Source organism: Bombus vancouverensis, unplaced genomic scaffold (genome assembly GCF_051014615.1).
Source record: "Bombus vancouverensis nearcticus unplaced genomic scaffold, iyBomVanc1_principal scaffold0062, whole genome shotgun sequence".
Classification (NCBI taxonomy): domain Eukaryota; kingdom Metazoa; phylum Arthropoda; class Insecta; order Hymenoptera; family Apidae; genus Bombus; species Bombus vancouverensis.
The window spans coordinates 123,805-145,210 of record NW_027468953.1 but is presented as its reverse complement, the minus strand read 5'-3'; the positions used below and the strand labels follow the sequence as shown (position 1 = coordinate 145,210).

At 37.7% G+C, this 21,406-nt stretch overlaps 1 protein-coding gene across 7 annotated transcripts; it reads left to right on the top strand.

Moving 5' to 3' along the window:
* Positions 1–644: 644 nt before the first annotated feature.
* On the top strand, positions 645–21,095 carry LOC117161837 (uncharacterized). Of its 7 annotated transcripts, none has more exons than XM_076627418.1 (5): positions 645–2,554; positions 2,860–3,784; positions 16,050–16,135; positions 16,989–17,113; positions 18,177–19,264. In XM_076627418.1, exons 2-5 carry the CDS (start codon positions 3,729–3,731, stop codon positions 18,711–18,713), a joined length of 804 nt encoding a protein of 267 aa, XP_076483533.1. In that variant the 5' UTR covers positions 645–2,554; positions 2,860–3,728; the 3' UTR covers positions 18,714–19,264. The 7 variants fall into 7 exon arrangements, with proteins under 7 accessions (XP_076483533.1, XP_076483534.1, XP_076483536.1 ...); XM_076627419.1 differs by having other exon boundaries at positions 646–2,554; positions 3,617–3,784; XM_076627421.1 differs by lacking the exons at positions 645–2,554; positions 2,860–3,784 and adding exons at positions 9,949–14,071; positions 14,209–15,609 and having other exon boundaries at positions 18,177–21,095.
* The last annotated feature ends 311 nt before the right edge of the window (positions 21,096–21,406 follow it).

Genomic DNA, 21,406 nt, shown 5'->3' with positions numbered 1-21,406 from the left:
CGACCTTGAAGATGACAAATCTCAATGTTTGAAGTAGTACAAAAAGATGATAATTTAATTTCGCTTTATCAAACTGTACAAAATTTGTATACACAACATTAATCAACATGAATTATCGGTTATTATTGCTGAGTAATTATTAGGATTAGAGTTTTGGAGTATCGATCGTATCGAGTTTTAATTATCGGTTTCCGCAATTTATTGTTTTTCTAAATTATGTCTAAATGGTATCAGTTTTTGAATATTTTATAGTTTACACTCCAACATACTGACGTAAGCTATCGAAAATAATTGTAAATTATGCAATATCATTTTTTTTATATCTCATAATCTAAATTTCAATCTATTTTTTGTATTTAACATCCCTTTTTTATTGTTCGTGTTCCGTCTTGTACGTTCTTCAAAAAATCTTAATTTTTTTTTGGATAAAATCTTGTGTGAATTTACAAAAAATACGATTCTTCGTTTAATTTTTTTCCCTTATTGTCTTTACATATTTGGAGTTTAAACGCGTTATAAGTACGTTATTTTTTTTTAACATGATTACGTAGAATTCTTATTCTGAATAAATTATTTGTTTCCGCTTCATAACTGTTTCTAAATTACAGTGCATTTAATCTTGAAATGCACAGTAACATTTTATACTTTTTACGTTCTAAGGAATTTTCAGGATCGGTTAAAAATTAAATTACAGTAATGGTAATACTCAATATTAATGTCAGACGTGGATACTTCACTGTTTTGTATAATAATTTGTTATCTTGGCATCGATCAAGGTATTTAATATACAAAGCGTACAGATTAATAAGAATTTTAATTAATCCTTCTTCTATAGTATTCACCGTTCTTTTCGAGCTCGTACCATTTCAAATAGACTTTCGAATAGATTTCAAAGATTTGTCTGTTCAAATAAAACGCGATCTTTTTTATTTCCCTATCAGTCGTCCCGTTACTGTTCCGTTGTTTCCAACAGATTGCAGATTCGTTTAAAAAACATTTGTAACGAAAAACAAACCCACTCGCAGAAATGTTATTCAATATCGCATTTATAACTTTCATAGACATCCTCCTCTCATTGCTATCATTGTAAACAGATTGAAACTTCGTTTGCAAACACTCGCGATTAAAAAAAAAAAAAAAGAAGAATTAATCTTAAACAATTTTATCTTGTGTTCCATTTATAATTTTCATAATTGTCTTCCCGACGTTGTATCATTTTAAATGGCTTTTTTCTATCCATCTATGTTGCAGCGAGATCAACGGTCCTAATTACTAAATTGCACGATGTGTTCATACAAATTCACTTTTTATGAACGCGATGAAACGAAATGAAACCTAAGTAGAGATTTGTTTTCTCATCAAGTATAACGAGTTTTATACTTTGGATAGATTGCCTCGTTGTGAGAAGGTCTTAATCGTTTATAATTGCGATTAAGTAATTGCAATAAGTCATATTTTTAAGAAACGTTCTCACATGCTGTCACACACTCTAATTAGAAAAGGATCATGAAACATTCGGTTTATGATATTATTTGTTTGTAAATCTTCCTGCTTCCGGAAACTTTTTTAAATATGAAAATATTTATATACAAAATTAAATATTTTTTTCAATATCAACACTTCTTGCGTTTATGTTGTCCTAGTCAGAATTATATTATTTCGTGTATCCTGTTGCTTTTTATATGATAGTCCTCCCGTTGGCCGCGGATTCGTTATCAAGCCTGAGGCCCTCGTCACTAGTGTCACTATCGACAATAAAGGTACCCCACGCGCGACCGGACGATGAAGAACTTCAACGCAGAACCGCTACCTCCCGCGAGCCCTCCCCGGGAGGGCGCCTCGAGCTCGGACTCGGAGATTCAGACTCGACATATATATTATTATATATATTATATATACTATTATATCTATATAATATATGTATTTATATCTATAAATATACGTATAAATATATCTATTTAAAAAAATAAAGTTGACCTTCATATATCGCCAATAATATCGCGTGCGTAAAAAGAAACTGATTACATTTAATTCTTTTTTTACATTTATTTATTTTTTATTATTATTTTTTTCACAACTAATTACATTCAATTATTACATTTACATACATTTAACTATTATTACATACATTTACATACATTTAATTATTATTTTTTTCATAATTATATCTCGTTTGAAATATTTTTCGACATAATTAATTGTTTCAAAAACACATACTCCAGCCTTCTAAATGATTTATTTTGCGTATTATACGAATTATTCCATCTATAAATAAATTGTTCTCTATACACACAAACACGCACACAGTCTGTTAATTACACGAGTTAATTGTATCATTTTTCTCGATAAGTTGACAGAGCAAGGAAAATGAGCGACGAACCTACCTACAAACTAATCTACTTCAATGCCGGTGGTCGTGCCGAACATATACGGTACATATTTGCATATACTGGCATCGAGTATACCGACGAGAGGATCCCCGAAGAACTCTGGCCTGAATAAAAGGATTGTAAGCGTGAAGAATCGATTTTTACTATCATTGTTCAACTCTCAGGTATCTACCATTTACTCAAACTTTTCTGTATATAAAACTTTCGTTTCACGTGCAGGCTAAACTTACTTAAAGTAAAATTTCATACGGAATAAAGTCGAACTTTTCATTAAGTTTTGCTTCCGTAATATCGTGTTTATCGAATACCAACTTAATTCACTTACGATTCTCGAATTTTTGTGTTGCAATCTTTATTGTTTTCAATGAATCGAAGCATTTCGAATATTTTGAGAAAACCATAAATAGGTGACTTAAAATAGGAATACAAAAATACTTCTACGTTTCTCGTTAATTTAAAAACTTTTTAGGACTTGTCGGAAAAAAAGGATAAAAAATTGAAATCAGTTCGGAAATGAACAAGAACATAGCTAAAAAGTCGAAAGAACAAAGCAGATATAAAATTCGATCTTCCGTTGCGACATTTCTATCGTAAATAGTATAATAAAAGTTTTACGCAGCATAGTCTTCGATATAATCTTATATGTCGCTTGCAGATAGAGAAACCAAAAATCAACGTAAGTCTGTAAATCAATCCTGTCGGTGTAAAACACAAAATTACGTTCGCAAGAGACATTCGATTTATATTCCTTGCATTTCAATTTTCATTACAAGAACCGTGTACATTTTCTAATATTTTTTCCGTGTCTGGTATTATGCGACGTGAATTTTTTATTCGCAGTTGTAAGTCCACTATCATTGCATAAGGTCTTCCCGCAAAACGATACTGATCGTTCCTCGTACATTCAGTACACCGCATCAGACAGATTCGTTCCTTTCCGTGAGAATTACAAATTTTATACTCGATCTTTTATCCTTGATTTTAAAAACTTTAGGTTCTTCCCAACAGTCAAAAACACGCGATACCCTGTCCATCGTAATCGTAAGAAAAGAAAAAAAGGAGAAAGAAGACATTTCTGTATTTCTTTACTAGGCCATGTTGATTAAAACCGAAATGATTTCGATTCATCTATTCACAAGAACGCAACGGCCTCGGAAGCTGTGTTGTGATTTCCTATCGATCGTTTCCCTCTACACAGTGTTCATATGAGCCATGTTTGTTCTTAGCAATGCCTTATAAAATGCTGCCTGTGCTGGAGATAGACGGGAAACCGGTAGCGCAGAGTAACGCTGTGGCGCGATACTTGGCGAAGAAGTACGATTTAATGGGAAGGAACGAATGGGATGCGATGATATGCGACGTGCTCGTCGATACTCTTGGAGATTTGAAGCAAGGTGAGTAACTGATGAGATGACTTTGCATTTGTCTCACCACAGAGACAGACGTTCAAGAATTCATTGTGAAAAGACGAGTACAAACAATATACGTATGTCTTTCCGTTAAGCGAATGTTACAGTTTGTTTGCAAAAGTCAGTTTTTAGATTATAGAATCGTAGATAGAATTTAGAGGATAGAAACTTTTAGTAGTCACTTTTAGTTTAGTAAAGTCTTATCGACAATAAGCAGACTACGTTATGATACAACGATTCCAACTGAAGATTTCTATCGACATCACGAATTCGATGGCTTCCAAATTTTCTTCTCTGCAATCTCAGACGCTCAACTCGAAAGAATCTTTTAGATCCCCCGACAAACACTCGACTCAGGTTATCTATTATCGTAATCTTCCTACGGGATTTTTTTTAACTGCGTTGCGTTAACGAATAACGGGATAACATCACGTTTCTCTCAACGCCTTTCAACGTTCTACAACTTTTATTCTTTGCAAATCCCTGTCTCTATATGATAAACGCTGGTTATCCGCGGAATTTACGATTTCAATTTCTTTAACGAGATATTTATCATATTACACAATTCCTGTAAATGTATTTGTAATTATATCGCCGAAGAATTGTATTTAATTAAGCTATGAAGTTGTGGAATCGTGAGAAGGATTATTTTTATAAAACTGTCTAATTTCCATTCGACATTGATTCAGGATACACATTACTCTTTTTTACATAATACCAGTTTTGTCATTTTTAATTAACAAATACCTCCAAAGGTTGAAGTTTCTAAAATTATCCATTAAATTCTGACAATAAAATAAAAATCCAAATTCTTCCTAAAAAGCTAGTGATCTTTAGTTAAGAGTTCGATTTTTCACATTTTTCAAGGTAAATTAAAAAAATTGTTTAATAGAGGAGGTACAAAATAAATGTATACAAACCTTTTTTCAGACGACATGGGCGGACTTCGTGTTTGCAGCGGCCCTTGAAAATTTCGAGTATATGTTTGGGGCATCAGCTTTGGATAAATATCCAGCTCTTCGAGCATTGAAGAGAAGGATTCATAGAATACCGGCTATTTCTGATTGGCTGATTAGGCGCCCATACACAAACAGCTAAAAAGCTAAAAACGTGTGGAAAAAAGATGACCAGTACACCAGTATATATATATGTAGTATCGTGGACGAAAGGCCTAAGAAATATCGGGCGAACTATGAACAATGTCGCGAGAGCCGAGGCGCCGTCGGGCCCATCAATGTGTCATCGGTTTTTTCAAGTGCATAGTTTCGTGGAAAAGACCTACGTGACCCTGGCTACGAGCGTCTGCAAAACACGTGTGCGGTGGGCCTAGGAAAAAGGCAATAGAATGCGACAACGGCCAGAGTGTGAGTCGAGAAACAGAGTGTGAGTCGAGGAGCCGAGTGCGAGTTGAGCGGAGACAGAGTTTGCGAGTGGCGTTGCCGAGAGAGTGTTGATTGCGTTTTGGTAAAAGTCGAGTCGCCATCTAGTTATTTAGTTGCGCTGTTTTCTGTACATTTGGTGTGAATAGTTCAGGTTGAACAACAATCGTCTTTTTCTGTCCGATTAACATCTCTATTGTCCATTCTTTGTAAATATACTATATCACGATATTACATATATGTACGCTGGCATCGCTATGTTGGTAAATGTTCGATGTTATACGTGTCGTAAAATGTAACAGTTCTATTTAAAAAAAAAAATTTCGTGTCTATGAGTACGTTAAAAGTTTAACTATAAAAAGTCTCATCTGAGCTGTGCTCCTTTATGGAAGGTATTATTGTGTTTGAAAGAATACAATATATAATAAATGTATGTTCTTTCGAAAAAAGTTCGAAAATTTTCTTTCTTTTATCCGTACTTAACTTTTTAATAAAATGCACGATTAATTCTTGTGTCTCGTTTAAACAGCTTTTGGTCTATCGTTATTTCGAATTATTTGAACATCGTGTGAATTTACTATTTAATTTTACAATATCATTTACTATATAATTTTACAATATCATTTACTATATAATTTTACAATTATAATTTTACAATATCAATAATTTACAATAAGTGAGGGAAAAATCATTGAATGTTATATCTAGATGTCTATATACTATTTTAAACAATACTTAGTTTCGTCTCTTCATGATACTTACTGGCAATACCGAGTACAAATACGATGTTCTTTGAAAATAAAAAATGGATTTGAAAACGTTAATGCACGTTTTTTTTTTTATTTATTTGTTGAAATTACAAACAATTCTCGCGTTGAGAATTTTCAGTAATTTTTCTGGCGTGGCGCAGTGACATGGCTGTTTATTTACAATAAGTTAATACTTATTATAGATAGGTATAATTTATAAGTATTATAAGTAAGTGCATATGCTTAATTTGGATAATTAAATGAATCTAACGTTTAGGTCTAGCGGGTAGTGCCTCTTCAGCCTGCGAATCTGGTCCGTCGTATCGAGTAGTCCAGTGATTAGGGGGTTTCGGTGTTTGTTGACTCTTTTGCTATATCTGTCGCTATATTTTGCTATTTCCTCTTTGACTGTAGGTATCTTGAGGTCGCGATGGATGGTTTCGTTGGTAACATACCAAGGTGCGTCTATTAAGGCTCTTAGCGTTTTCGATTGGAATCGTTGTAGTATTTCGATGTTGGAGTTACTTGCTGTTCCCCATAGTTGGATTCCGTAGGTCCAGACAGGTTTTATTACGGTCTTGTAGAGGGTAATTTTATTCTGTATGTTTAGTTTGGAGCGTCGGCCCGTGAGCCAATAGAGTTTTTTTAGTTTGTCCTTTAGTTGCTTCGTTTTATCTGAGATGTGTGTCTTCCACGTTAGTCTCCTGTCCAGGGTCATGCCCAGGTATCGGACTGTGTCCCTGCTAGGAACTGTTGCATTGTTGATGGTGACCTGGGGGCAGGTTTGTTTTCGGAGCGTGAAGGTTACATGTGAGGATTTCTTTTCGTTGACTTTGAAACTCCATTTGTGAAACCACTTTTCCATGGAGTCGAGACTTCGCTGGAGAGTGGATGAGGCTATTACCGGGTCTGCGTGGGTAGCTAATAGCGCTGTGTCGTCTGCAAATGTCGCTATTGTTATATCGTTTGATATAGGTAGGTCGGCAGTGTAGATGGAGTACAGTAGGGGTCCGAGGACACTACCTTGGGGTATGCCGGCTTCTATTGGGAATGTTGCGGAAGTGGCGTCTAGGCATTTAACCATGAATTGTCTATTGGTTAGGTAAGATTTTAGGATGGAGTAGTAGGGGTGAGGTAGGATCTTTTTAAGCTTGTATAGTAGCCCTTCATGCCATACTTTGTCGAATGCCTGTTGGATGTCTAGGAAAACCGCTGAGCAATATTTTTTCTTTTCGAGTGTTTGGCTGATCGTATGAGTTAAGCGGTGGATTTGCTCTACTGTAGAATGATGTTTTCGGAAGCCGAATTGGTGATCTGGGAGTGTTTTCAAGTTCTCTAGGATTGGAAGGAGTCGGTTCGTGAGCATCTTCTCGAATAGTTTGGACAGGGTAGGTAAAAGACTGATTGGGCGATAGGAGCAGGTTTCGTATATCGGTTTACCGGGTTTAGGGATGAGGGTAATCAATGAGATTTTCCAGGCCTTAGGATAGTGTTCCAGGCGAAGGATAGCATTAAAAATCGATGTGATGAGTGCTATCCCTTTTGTGGGAAGTTCCTTGATTGCTTTATTGCTTATTAGGTCGTGTCCTGCTGCTTTCTTGGGGTTTAGGCGACTGATTGTTTCTATAGTCTCTGCAGAGGAGAAGGGTTCGATAGGAGGGGACATTTGGAAGGGGGTGTGCAGGTATTCAGTAACGTCCGCGGCGGCTTTGGGGGAATGGGGTTTGAATACTTTTGACAAGTGTTTAGCAAACAGGTCGGCTTTTTCTATAGGGCTTCGCGCCCATCCACCTTGCGGACGGCGGATAGGTGGGATTATTTGTGGGGGGCGTGTGAGTTTCCTGGAGGCCTTCCATAGTGAGTAGTTGGCGTCGGCTGTGGGGGATAAGCTGACGAGGTATTTTTGGAAACAGTCGTTAAGGTTCTGGATAGCTTTCTAGTTGCGTTGTTAAGTTTGCGTTTGTCCTCCGGTGTTCTATGGGTCTGCCATACTCTTCTTAGTCTACGTTTTTCTGATATTTTTTTTAGTATGTATTGGGGATATTCTTGTTTGCTGTTAGATGGCTTTGTCGGTGTGGAGAGGCGGATTGCGTTTATTATGCTCGTGTTTAAGTATTCCGTGGCTGCTTCGATATCTTCCTTTGTTTTTAGTGGGGTGAAGGCTGAGGTTGAGTGTGTAAAGACTTCTCTGAAGAGCTGCCAGTTGGTGTGTTGGTTGTGAATGCAGCCATTAGCTGTATTCTGCATGATTGCTGTCTTACATGGGAGATATTTACTTCTCTTTCTTCGATACTGTCGGGTAGGGATAAGCCGTAGGGTCTCGCTGTTTTACCGATTAGTAGTTCCAACGGGCTTGACTTAGTCACGCGGTTGGTGGTACAATTGAAGGCCAGTTGTAATTCCCCGATCGCGTCTTGCCAGGACCGCCCGGTGGTTTCTATTGTTGTGTTTTTTAGCGTACTCATAATACGCTCTACCTGTCCGTTGGCCCTACTAGCTCCGGTCGCAATTAAATGGATTTTAACGTATTTATCTTGCCAAAAGTCTCGAAATTCTTTGCCCGTAAAACATCTTCCCTGATCCGCTATTATCCGGCAGGGAGTGCCGAACAAAAATATAGCGGACTTAAGCGCTTTAATGGTGTTAATGGAGTCTATCTTACGGGTATAGTGCAAGTATACGAACTTAGTAAAGACGTCGACCAACTCAATGACGTATTCCTTCGAATCGTTTTTACCGCTTAGTTTGCCCGTTATGTCCATATGAACCGTATGCCAAGGTATACTGGTCTTATGTATGGGATGTAATTCGGCTTGTACTCTACCCGAACTTGCCTTTGAAACTCGACAAGCATGACAGTTCTCTACGAATTTGCGAACATACTTCGCCATTCCTTCGAACTAGTAATACTCGCACAGTTTCTCAAGCGTTTTATCCCAACCTAAGTGCATAATGGACTGGTGCACGTGGTTAATAACAGACCACCTAAACCCTCTCGAAACGATGGGCAGGCAGAGAGTTCTACCTTTTCTCTGTATTTTACGATGAAGGGTGCCGGACCGTAACTCATACGTATTCGCGACGTCTTCCGCGAGCTCTTCGTTCTGTAATTTATCGACGATCTCAGAAATTTGTGGGTCGCGACGTTGTTCCGCTAGTAGCCAATCGTCGAAGATTTCGGTTAGGTTAATTTCTTTCTCTACAATTTTGCTGAACGTACTGCGATCCAAGTCTACGGGATTTCGTGAAAAGAAATCTACGTGGGCCATTCGTTTACCTTCCCGGTACATAATGTCAAAGGTAAAAGTTTGCAGGTAAGCCCACCATCTGTAAACCCTGTCGTTCAAGTGTACCTTATAACTGGATGCTTTCAGGGAGTTGCAATCGGTGACAACGAGAAATTCTCGTCCGTGTAAGTAATGACGGAAGTGCTTGACGGCGTTTACAACTGCTAACGTTTCCAATTCGTAGGAATGATACCTAGACTCCGCAGGGCTAGTTCTTTTGCTGTAATATTCCACTACTCGATTTTTACCTTCGACCCTGTGCATTAAAATGGCTCCATATCCTTCCGAGCTAGCGTTCGTATGTAGTTCTATGGGGTAATTGGGGTCAAATATCATTAGCACCGGCGCGTCAGTCAGGACGGAAATTACCTTTTGTCTTATCTGTTCGTGCCTATCCGTCCAAGGTATATTCTTGTTATTCGAGGTAAGTGCATACAGGGGTTTCATTACTTGTGAAAATTTGGGAATGAAGTTTCGGAAATAAGAGGCCAAACCTATGAATTGCCTAAGTTGTGTGACGGTCGACGGTGCAGGTAAAGAACTCAAGGCTTGTATTTTACCCGGGTTTGGACGGACTTCTCCGTTACGAATTACATATCCCAAGTAGAGTACCGATGTCTTTAAAAAGGAGCATTTTGAAAAGTTAAAGGAGAATCCGGCTTTCACGAGGGTATCTAGCGCGGTGCTCAACCTTTCTAGGGCTTGATCTACTGAGTCGGCAATAATTAGGACGTCGTCCAAGTAAAGAACAACGAACGAATACGCGAGGTCGTCTAAGGCGTTGAGAATGGCCCTCTGGAAAACGGATGGTGCATTTTTCAATCCGAACGGCATAGTCACGTACTCGTATTGCCCGTCGGGTGTAACGAACGCCGTATATTCCGTCGAATTAGGATGAATGGGAATTTGGTGGAATCCGCTGGCCATGTCCAGGCTAATGAAGTATCTCGCCTTCTGCAATCTCGCAATTTGATCCGCGATGAGGGGTAGGGAATACTGGTTCGCGACCGTATTTTTATTTAATGCCCGAAAATCTACGCACAGTCTATCTGAGCCGTCTTTCTTCTTTACAAGTAAGATAGGGCTCGCGAACGGTGAGTTGCTCGGCCTCACGATTTTTGCTCTAATTAACTCGTCTATTCTCTCACGCACTATCCTACGCTCTTCTTCGCTAAGTCGGTAAGGACTTCTTTGCACGGTGACATTAGGATCGATTAACCGTATTTCTAACTGGCCCGTGCTTACGCGAGTACGTGGGAAGCCCGTAATGAATGAATTTTTGAATTTCTCGAGAACAGAAATTAACCGACTTTTATCGTTACCAACCACGTCAGTGTCAACCGCATTGATATTGATCTCGTCTTCGGAGGTTTTACTACAGGCATTAATAGTCTTCGTTTTACAAATATCGACGCTATTTCGTGTAATAGTTACATCAAAACCCTGGCTTAAGATCTCGCGGCCAATCATGATATCATAATGCAAGTGACTATCGGCCAGAACGTGAAAGGTTATCTCCAATGTAAAACAGTTAATGCGTACCGTAGATAAGATCTGGGATGTACTCTTAACGCAGGTGTTTCCTATTCCTCGCATAACTACTATATCTGTCGTTCTCCTACCGGAGAATTTCGGAGCGACAGATTCTCTAATTAATGAGCGCTCGGCTCCGGAATCGAAGTAAAATGGGAACGACTCACCCAGATGACTTAAACTACCGGCTGGGGACTCCACCACGCAGGAGTTGACTTTACGCTCATCCTTGGGGCCTGGTCTACCGTCCCGTCGTGCCGGGCAGTTAGGTGCGATATGGCCTTCCGCATGACACCTGTGGCAAACCGCCTTGGACGGTGCGGCCGGTCGGCTTTCTTCCTGGCGTCGTGCATCCCTCTGCTGTTCGTTCTGCATCCTCTTGCGGCAGTCCTTTATTCTGTGTCCGAGAGTACCACAGTAATGACACCTCGTCTGGTGGCCCGATAACTTGCGTCGCTTAGCTTCGGGTTCCGCCGGTGCATCTCTCGGCGAAAATGTCGACTCTTCTTCGTAACAAAAGGGTCGCATTTCGCTCAGAAATTGGTCCTCCGTTCTGATATCGCTCGTGAGGGCCAATCGTTTAAGACGTTGGTCGTGTGGAATTAATATGTAGAGAGTGACAGCGTTAAGTATTTCGTCTAGCGTAGAATGTTGCCACCGCGTCTGCAGGAGGGAACGGACATGGCCGGCAAACGCCCCCGTGGATTCGCCCACTCCCCGCGGTTCCCTGGATACCTTGATTAACGATGAGGACGTCGTCTCTCGGCCACCGAAATGTATAAGGAATCGTTCCTTAACGGTAGACCAAGTAACCTCTCCGTCTCCCGTCATTCGTGCCAGCCAATGTGCTGCAGAACCCTGTAGAGAGTCACTTAAGGCAGAGTGTAGCGCGTCATCTCGTAAGGGGTTGTTCTTCATGGCCCTACTAACAGCCGCGCACCACGCGGCTGGGTCGGCGCCTGCGACTTCTGGGTTAAAATGTGGTAATTTGGTGGTTCCCGTATTTGGCCTTTGCATTAGCGTATGAATTAGGTTGTTCATGACAGCGACCTGCCCTTCCAGCGCTCGAAGCCGTTCTGATCCCACTTCTGATGTCGGATTGGCACTGGGAGTGGGGTTGTGAGCGTCAAAGGAATCTTCTCGAGGATTAGCCATTGATACGGTACACACAGGTGTAGTTTATTGCAATGATGGAATTAGTACAGTCTCGACAATTGATCACGGCGGTTCGGCACTCGCGACACGAGTGACCATGCTCTCGGGCTCAATAACGAATCCGCGGCCAACGGGATGACAACAGAACGTACTTACAAAGTCTAAGTCTGGTTAAAACGTGAAATAACGTTACTCTTTTATCGATGAGATCGCGAGCGAGAATGGCTTTCCCGTCCCGATGATGCCACAGAGGAAAACTATAATGGGGTGTGTCTAAGGATACGAGATCATCGGATTCGTCGAGAAAAGCCTTCGTTCAGAAAGTAAGGGAAATTGGCGTTGCTGCTAATTGGTCAATCTCCATATCGGTGGTTAGAAAAAGATGCTAGCCGCCCTCGAGGGAAAGTTGCTAGCCGCCCTCGAGGGAAAGTTGCTAGTGGGAGACGCCGCTCGTTGAAAAATATGTCTCCCCTATCTTCCCGTAGTTGGGACAGAGACTGTTTGTCTGTTTGAAGGACTTTAGTTAACTAAACCTTAAGATTTATAACGGGCCCTCGGGCTAGCCGAACATGTACTGCGGAGACGCATCGACATCTGGCAATCATCTTACTCGAAGAATAGGGTCTGCGTGTGGCGAGCCACGGGACAGAAACCGTTGGAATGTTTACTGTCGCGTGTCGCCACGAATATTTCTTTTAAGGAGAGCTATAGAATTACTCCATACCTTTGTTAGACAAAGCGTTCATCCCGTGACCGCGGCTACGTTCGGCGACTGACTGTCGCCTCGAGCCCAAGCTCATTATCACGACTCTCGAACAATTACAAACGGGTTGAATAACTACAATTGTTCAATTACAGCTATAGTAGATTCTAGGTTACAATGTTGCGGGATTATCCAAAATTCCAAAGGCTCTGGTGTTCTTTCATCTCCGACATATATATATGTCGGGTTTACATTAGAATTAGGGTTAGGGGCGTAAAGCGAATCTTCGTTTGGATTACACGTCGTCGTTATGCAATAGAGAAGACATTGGCTAGTGCAAATACGATTACCATAGAACCCGCGGGTTCAGTAACGAACCCGCGGACAACGGGACGGTAGCCGTACGCACTCGCAAAGATCTAAGTCGGATTCTGTGTTAATAGTCGCTGGCGTTAATCTCTTTTTTTTGTCGATGAGACCGCAAGAGAGAATGACTTTCCGTCCCGGTGATACCCCAGAGGAAAACTATGACGGGATGTGTCTAAGGACACGAGATCATCGGATTCGTCGGGGACATCCTACGTTCGGAAAGTAAGGGAAATTGATGTTGCTGCTAATTGGCCAATCTCCATATCGGTAGTTAGAAAAGGATGCTAGCTGCCCTTGAGGGAGGGTTGCTAGTGGGAGACGTCGTTCGTGGAAAAATAGGTCTCTCCTGTCTTCCCGTAACTGGGACAAAGACTGTGTATCTGTTGAAGGATTTTAGGTAACTAGATATTAGTGTTTATGACGGTCCTCGGGCTAGCCGATCACGTACTGTGGAGACGCGTCGACATCTGGTAAACATCCTGCCCGGAGAATAGGATCTGCGTGTGGCAAGCTACGGGACAGAAACCGTTGGAATGTTTACTGCCACGTGCCGCTACAAATCTTTCTTTTAAGGAGAGCTATAGGATTACTCAATGCCTTTGTTAGATGGAGAGTTCGTCCCGTTGACCGCGGCCACGTTCGGCGACTAATTGTCGCCTTGAGCCCAAGCTCATTGTCACAAGTCTCAAACAAATACAATTGGTTAGAATGACGGCAAATCGTTTAGTTACAACTGTAAATTTTAATTACAATGTTTTTATGGATTTTCCCGAGGTTTCAGAGGGAAGGCACCGGTGTCCTCTTATCTCCGACATATATAAATTATATTTAAGAAGTTTAGGATAGTTTAAAGATGAAATAAATTGCTTTTTAAGTTTAATCTCTTACTTTCGACGAAATCAAGTTTCTCTGGAATTTGGTGGAGTTTAAGATTTGATATCGGTGTCGTTGGAGTTATGTGACACTTTAAGGTGGAATAAATCTAGCGAGGAGTTTAAGGTGCGGCAAAGGAGCGTGGAATGTTGCAATAGAAATTTATTGCAGTGTTAGTGCATTGGTAGATTGATCAAATTTACGTGTAGCGTGGGTAACCAATGGTAAATATTTTGCAATGTGTATAATTTCTCAGTAATCTGAAGCTTATAAAATCTATTGACAACTAATGGAAATTGTTGATTTAACAGATCAATTTTAAATTCCTCGTTAATCTAAATTTTTTTAATCCTATTTACAGCTAAACCTTACGACGAAAAATTAACGAAGTGGAATAAAAATGGCATTGTGATTCTTCTCGTCGTGTATTGGTGTCACATCAAATTTAAGAGACAGTTTTACTTGCGGATGTTGCATGTTACGTTGGTGAGGTCGACGAAAGCGTAAAATAGGAACTCGTCCGAAATACACTAACGCGGAAGGTTAAATTTAACGCAAAAGGCTGAGAAATTAGTTTAGAACTCGAAATTTCATTGGTACGACGCTCTTGAAACGCATTCAAAGAGGTCGGCGACCTCGAAAGGGGATGAACGCAACTGTTTCGTGGGAATTTCTTATTGTGGCTTATTTGGATGAAGCTGCTTTAAAATCAGCGCTGGATTCGTCTGTATTTTGCCCGGAAATCATAAAATGTTTAGGCCAGGCGACTCCATGTACAGAAAATGTTATGTCCACTTTTTACGTCCGTAGAATTCAACTCTTTACTACTATGCACTTCTTCTCCAAAAAAATATCGCGTTTCAATATTAAAAAAGTTTCAATAATATACTATCCATTAGAAGAATGATAACATGATAACCTTACAAATTATTAGTATTAACAAATTCTTATTGTCGTATAGAAATGCCAACTATTGCTTCGGTAAAACAAGCAAAGGAATTTTACAGGTAAATTTTACAAATTACAAGTCATCTTATAACGCAAAATACGACGTGTAAAATTGTCTCAATTTATTAATAGTATTAATAAATTATTATGATAAAAGATGCAGGAATCTTAGCCTCATGAGAAATTAGAGATGAAAATGAGTGGGAAAAGATTAATCACTGGTCCTCCTAAAAAGATGCAGTCCCATGGATAGATGGTTGTGCGAGTATTAAAGCAGCGCAAAACCGTTCCCCGAATTCTCATCCCGGACGTCGTACGACCAAAGACAAAAACAACTCACTCGAGGGCATTGCGGAGAGACATTCATCGAGGACACAATAGTATTATTCCAGGAAGTGCTAGTTCTTCCTAGATTCCGGTTACAATGTTCTTAACGCGTGGAAATTAGTCTTGACCAGGAAACATCTATAACGGCATGTATTTTCTGCCGTGATTGTAAATCTGTTTGGAACATGCGGTTTGTCCGTTAATCTAGGCGCTGTTGTTCAATTGAGTCAATATTATTTGTTGGTAGATTAGTGTGTGCAAGAGCGCTCTATCCATTATTGACCAATTCGAGCACGTATTGGTAAATTTCACACCGGCAATTACGGTGAAATCGTTCGTGGTCGCTGGAAATTAGCAGTATCGTTTGCGGTCGTGAGCTGATTGACACTGCGTGAGCGGGGAATTATGTGAAGCAGCTTTGCTTTGTCGTTTCATGCATTTAATAGGTTTACGGCGGTGGACAGAGTTTGTAAAACATGAAGACAAGGTAGAAAAAGATTATTTTTCATTTTTTACTATTAGATTATTTTCAAAGTGATCTTTTCAGTGAAATATGATTGACAAAAAATAAGATCTATAATTGAATCATTATAGAAAATAGAATAATATTGATAATAAAGAAATAAAAATCAATTATAGAATAACATATAATAATAATAATAATAATAATAATAATAACAATAATGTGGATAGACTTTATGTTTACTTTTATATGTATAATGATACTGTTTGATCCTTGAATTAAAGTTAAGATTAACGTTGCGATTATGATTATCCTTTGTCTGACTAAATATATTTGAAGTATCAATTACAGTAGAATTTTTGAAAGATTCTTGGCTGTTAAACAAAAAACTGGTTCCTTTATATTTCGCTCAATTATCATAGAATCGTGAAACTGACTTTCACTTCAAATTTTGTCTGTTTCAGGAGTAACAAGTACCTGCAAAAATCATCCATCAGCCGGATATGTGCTGTCGGAGGGTTTTTCATTAGCATTCCCGTCTTTCTAACTGGTAAGAACCAATTCCTTCAATTCTGTCAACTTTAACCTTTTGAAAGATACTAGTACATAAGTTATACGTTTAATTTTTCTTGAATTCAGGCATGAATCTAAAAGATACTGTGAACTATCTCTGAGTGTATGAAATCAGTTTAGAAATCCAATGGAAATAAAGTTAATTTTAACGCCGAATAGTCATTATTTTTCTTAGAAAAATAAAAATGATCGTCTTTTAGGGAAGTTTTAACAGATTAATTTATAAAGAGCTGAAACAGAATATTCATGTCATGCATGAATACGGCTGGTGGATGGATCGAGATCTAATCTAAAGTTTACGTTGTGTCATGCTAGTTTACACAGCTATCATTCGCTCGATCGAACGTTAAGCTGTTGAACTCGATTCAAGACGGACATTTTGACTCTGTTCAGAAGAAAACTGTGTTTTAATAAATTTGACGGAATAGAAATTATGATAGACTACAATGTTTTTTTAATTATATCATAAAATTTATTTATTTTTTTTTAATGTCATGTTAGAAACTTCAAATACTGTCCAAAACTTCGAACGTAATCGTTTTAGAAATTTGTAAATTACTTAACGACCAAAAATATTGAATTCTCTATTGTCTGAAGATAGATTCTCTATAATTTAAGTAATTTATTCGTCGAGAATTGATATATAAAGACTTAAATAATAAATTAATTGAAAAATAATTTGCGACTAGTATTGAAAATTTCAATGAAAAGCATATGTATATAGTTTACGCTTCGAGAATTATATGTATTGAGAATATGTATTTGCGCTGATTCTTTGTCCCGCTTGTTATGGCAAACGTGTTATAATGATCCTCTAACAATGCTTTCAGGTATGATATTGTATACATTCATCCAGTTTCATTCGACGCCGGCAATCGTTGCGTCGGTTTTCATAGGCCTTGGCATCGTGTTTTGTGGATACGCAATGGTCCATAACGTCTTTGTGTGGCAGAGGGTAAGAACATATCGCTATTAAAAAAGAAAACGAACACGTTCAAACACGTCTAAATCATCTTTTATGTGTATTTTACCCGGAAATCATTTTATCGTGAAATTTTGTTTTTCAGAGTTACCATAATTTATCTGGTAGAGTTCATAAAAATTTTTCTGAAATCAATTGCAAGCTTTTAGGAAACCAGAATTTTTCACATTTTTAAGAAGCGTTATAATTATATTGCGGATCTTTATACGTTCGTGCGAAATTGAAAAGTACGCAAATGGCGCAAAATGCACAAAATGCGCTAAAATATACGTATATAAGAAAACAAATCTCGATTAAAATTTTATTTCTTTGATTATGTTCGTAAAACTACAAACTTGTATAAAAATACGCATTCTAGTTATAAGTGTTAAAACATTCGATCTAGTCCTTATCACATTCATGAAAACCTCCATTTAACCATTCGTTGTATCAACAAACATTCATATGCAAAACTTACCACCTACCACATCCTCCGCGTATTAATATAATCCCCTTTTATAAATTATACACTTTAGAATGGACTGGTTGGGTCAGAGTCATATAAGCTTACAAGTTCTCGAGGAGTTCTACCGAAGTTACATTTACGTTTGCATAATTTCACCGAAAAAGATACTCTGTAGAATGACAGGTTCGTTTGTTTATGTGATCCGCGATCGCAACTATTTCAAGGGGATTTTATAAATAACCATACACACGATATTCAGTGTATTTTCGTATTCTCGTTTATTTTTGGGAGATTTGTAAAACTGTTGAACAAAATAATTGAGTAACGATTATATTTGCTGAGAAAAAGTCTTTTTCTCTGTACCCCTCCTTCTACTTCAAGCATGTAGTATTGACAATAAGATTGACAATGGCTGAAAGTAATCCAAAAGAGTTTTCACCATGGTTATCGGTAACGAAAAAGATTTGAATCATCTTTAATACTTATTCCTAACTAGAATCATTTCAACTAAAATGTAAATTCTTATATTATAACTTTTTTAATTTGTTATGGCCCCTGACTACAACCTAACCTATCATTCTTATTTCGTAGGAGAAGACGAATGCCGTGAAGGCGTTAGCGCGCGAACAGTGCGAAGCGGCGGTACAGCTGCAGCGTCAGCAGCAGCTGCAACAGCACCAGAACCAGCCCCAGCTACAACAGCAACAACAACTACGTGGCCCGTTAACCATCCACCATGCTGGCTGCCCAACGAAAGTCGGGCCCGTGACGAACCAACTAAATACCAGCCACGCAATGCACGGCCGAGCTGCACAGTACCAACACTATCATCAGCATCATCATCATCGACACGTGTCAATGTCCCCACCGCCCTTGTTGCTCTCATCGCCAGCTCCGATCGCGGCGACGCACAATCATCAGAACGTGAGCGGACACAGAAACGTGGTTACGCCACCGGATACATCAGCAGATAGATCGCCACCGAGTCCTGGAAATAAGCTAAATAGATCGCAGCATTTGCCACGCGAAGCAACCGGCAGCGTCAGTCCTGGTCTTCCGGCTGCCACATTGGATCTAAGTAGCGCAGCAACCACCAATAGTCCGCATGAATTGTCCACGTTAGTTTAGAAATTTGGTCCGAACATTATATCTTCACATAGGATTGGAGATTAATAATTGATAGTTAATTTACACATCGATCTTTTTATTTGTAAATTGGGTCGTGGTTTAGAGTTGGTTTGTAAAAATTCGGTCCTAATTGTTAAATGATGAATATTGATTAAGAATAATAGGCATTGATGTACCAATCTTTTTTTAACTTATATACTTGAGCACACGCATTGGAGATTTCACTTTTATTCAGTGAAACAGCAACTTCATTACTCGCTTATTCAATACGGCAATTGCATATATTTCATGGACATTTTAACAATGTTTTGAATAATTTCTAACGGTACAATTGTGATGAAGTGAAAAAAATCGTGATAAGAAACAGAGAGAAAAGTTGCTCGTTAATATTGACCAGAAATAAAGTAATTTCTAAAGAATATCCCGAAGACGTCGTAGATATTACGAAAGGAATGATTAATTTATACCCGCCTGTATCTTGCCATTACCATACTATTATTATTATTATTAATATTGTTAGTAGTACTTGATTACATTATTATTAATATTAATATTATTGCCTTATTATTATTAATGTTATGGAACCTCTAGTCCTAGGTTACTTTCGCTGCCACGAAAGGATAAGATTTTCGAATTTTTGACTATTACGTGTAATTCAAGTTTTCCTGTTGCGCATGCGCAGTAGAAAGAAAGTTAGCGGAACTCAAATCTCGAACTATAGAGAGTTGAAAAGTAGTAAAAGTAAAAAAGCACGAATAACATTTGTATTTGTGCTGGATTAAGTTTGATAATTGAAAATTGAGTTTGATGATAACATTTTTTTCGTATTCGCTTTGGTAAATATTAGTTTTATTTAAAATTGAACAAAGCATTTTATGTTTTTCAAATACGGTACATAATCGTAATATCGAATTTTGTAAACTGATAGTAAGAAACTCTATAATTCGAGACTGGAACTTTGATCAAGTTCACATTGAACGTGAACTGACTTAATTTTGTTATTTAAGCGTGTATACTATACGTGTTTGTTCCTTCTTCTCTTGTGCGCAGGCTATAGCTTAATTACTTCCAATAAACGCAGTTATATCGAATCAATGACCGATACAAATTTAGATATTAGGATTATTTAAACAAGAGATTAAAAACTAAAAAGTATTGTTTTTATACTGCATATGTACATATGCAATATGAACGACAGTTTGTGTAATAATATGTACCACTCTTCTTAGTTTACTTTTGTATATTTTGCGACATTTGATACTAATTTTATGAGGAATGTACTTACACTTTATCTTTGTAATTAAATGTGAAATGAAAGAAAAGAAATGACATGAGAAAAGGAAATTCGATGTATGAGTATATACGAATTGACGGAATTAAAATTTAACGCTGTATTTAAATAGAAGACGTGAAATATCTTGTCATCTTAAAATAACTTCCTAATAATCATTCCTATTCTTTTACATAAAAACATTTTTCGACTGTAACTTAAGAAAAATGTCTGCTAACGTGAAACGTGCCAGAAAAAATTAACAACTTCCATTAAATTGGCAAATTTCTCATTAATATCGTAAAACTCGCGTTTACAAAGATCAGATCAGTGTACATAATATACAAAACAAATGCAGAATATATAAATATAGCACATACGTTCTGAATTATATTCGAATTGGGCAGGGTAACCAAGTGAAAATATGTAAATTTCACGATGTGTAATGTACACTTTATCGAACTTGTAAATAGTGTAGAAATAGAATATTTTACACGTAACAAAATATACAAACGACAATACACAAGTTAAATTATTTGTTAGATCCATGTATAACAAGCATAGTACAAAAGTGTTTTAGCTTTATGTACTGGTAATTATGAGAAATACCAACTTAATAGATGTATTTGGTATGTACCTAGTTAAGAAAACAAATTATTCTGAACAGATAAAGCGTTTAGTAGCTTGTGAAGTATGAATTTTCGAAAACGTAAGTATTTTATATCTAAGTAGTTAAGAAACGCGAGCAAGGGAAATCAAACAAAGGAACAAAGTTTTTTTGTTTAAAAATATTTAATTTGTTGTTCTATTATCCGAGGTTAGAAGCGATAATGTACAAAATCTGAATAAATAAGATTCCTCAATATTATTGAATTTTAATTCTAGGGTAAAGTAATATATCCGCATATTTTATTTATATACAATATGTATAAATAATGATGTGATTTGACTAATTTTGTTGAAAGAATATTTGTACTTTTTACGTAAAACTTCAGTCTTTTACAAACTTTCTTGTAATTAATAAACCAGTAAACACAATATTAATAAAATCTATTAAAATTATAAACAAACTCATAAGTTTTAATTTTAGTCCTTAAAGGTTGAAATATTTTGCCCCAATGTCGAGACACTTGTTTTAATCCAAAACATTACTATACTGAATCGATAATGTTGCATGTGCCACGAAAATGATGATAGTGTCAGATAACTTGTTGTGAAACGAAAAAGCATTGCATGTACATTTTTGTTGTTTTGTTGACCATGAGTTTGATGATCTTTTAAACTTGCCCACAGCTAAGAAATCAAACAGTATATCTAAACGAAATTAATTTCAAATTATTTTTTAGGTTCTAAGCTTTTATCTAATCTTTCAGAAGTTGCAAAATTTATTCCACAAGAGTCTTTTTTATCATAACCAAGTACA

Coding starts and splice junctions, on each gene's coding strand:
- LOC117161837 (XM_076627418.1), top strand. CDS start 3,729: ATGGGATGCGATGATATGCGACGTGCTCGTCGATACTCTTGGAGATTT. Junction 3,785..16,049: donor TCTTGGAGATTTGAAGCAAG/GTGAGTAACTGA, acceptor TGTCTGTTTCAG/GAGTAACAAGTACCTGCAAA. Junction 17,114..18,176: donor ACGTCTTTGTGTGGCAGAGG/GTAAGAACATAT, acceptor CTTATTTCGTAG/GAGAAGACGAATGCCGTGAA.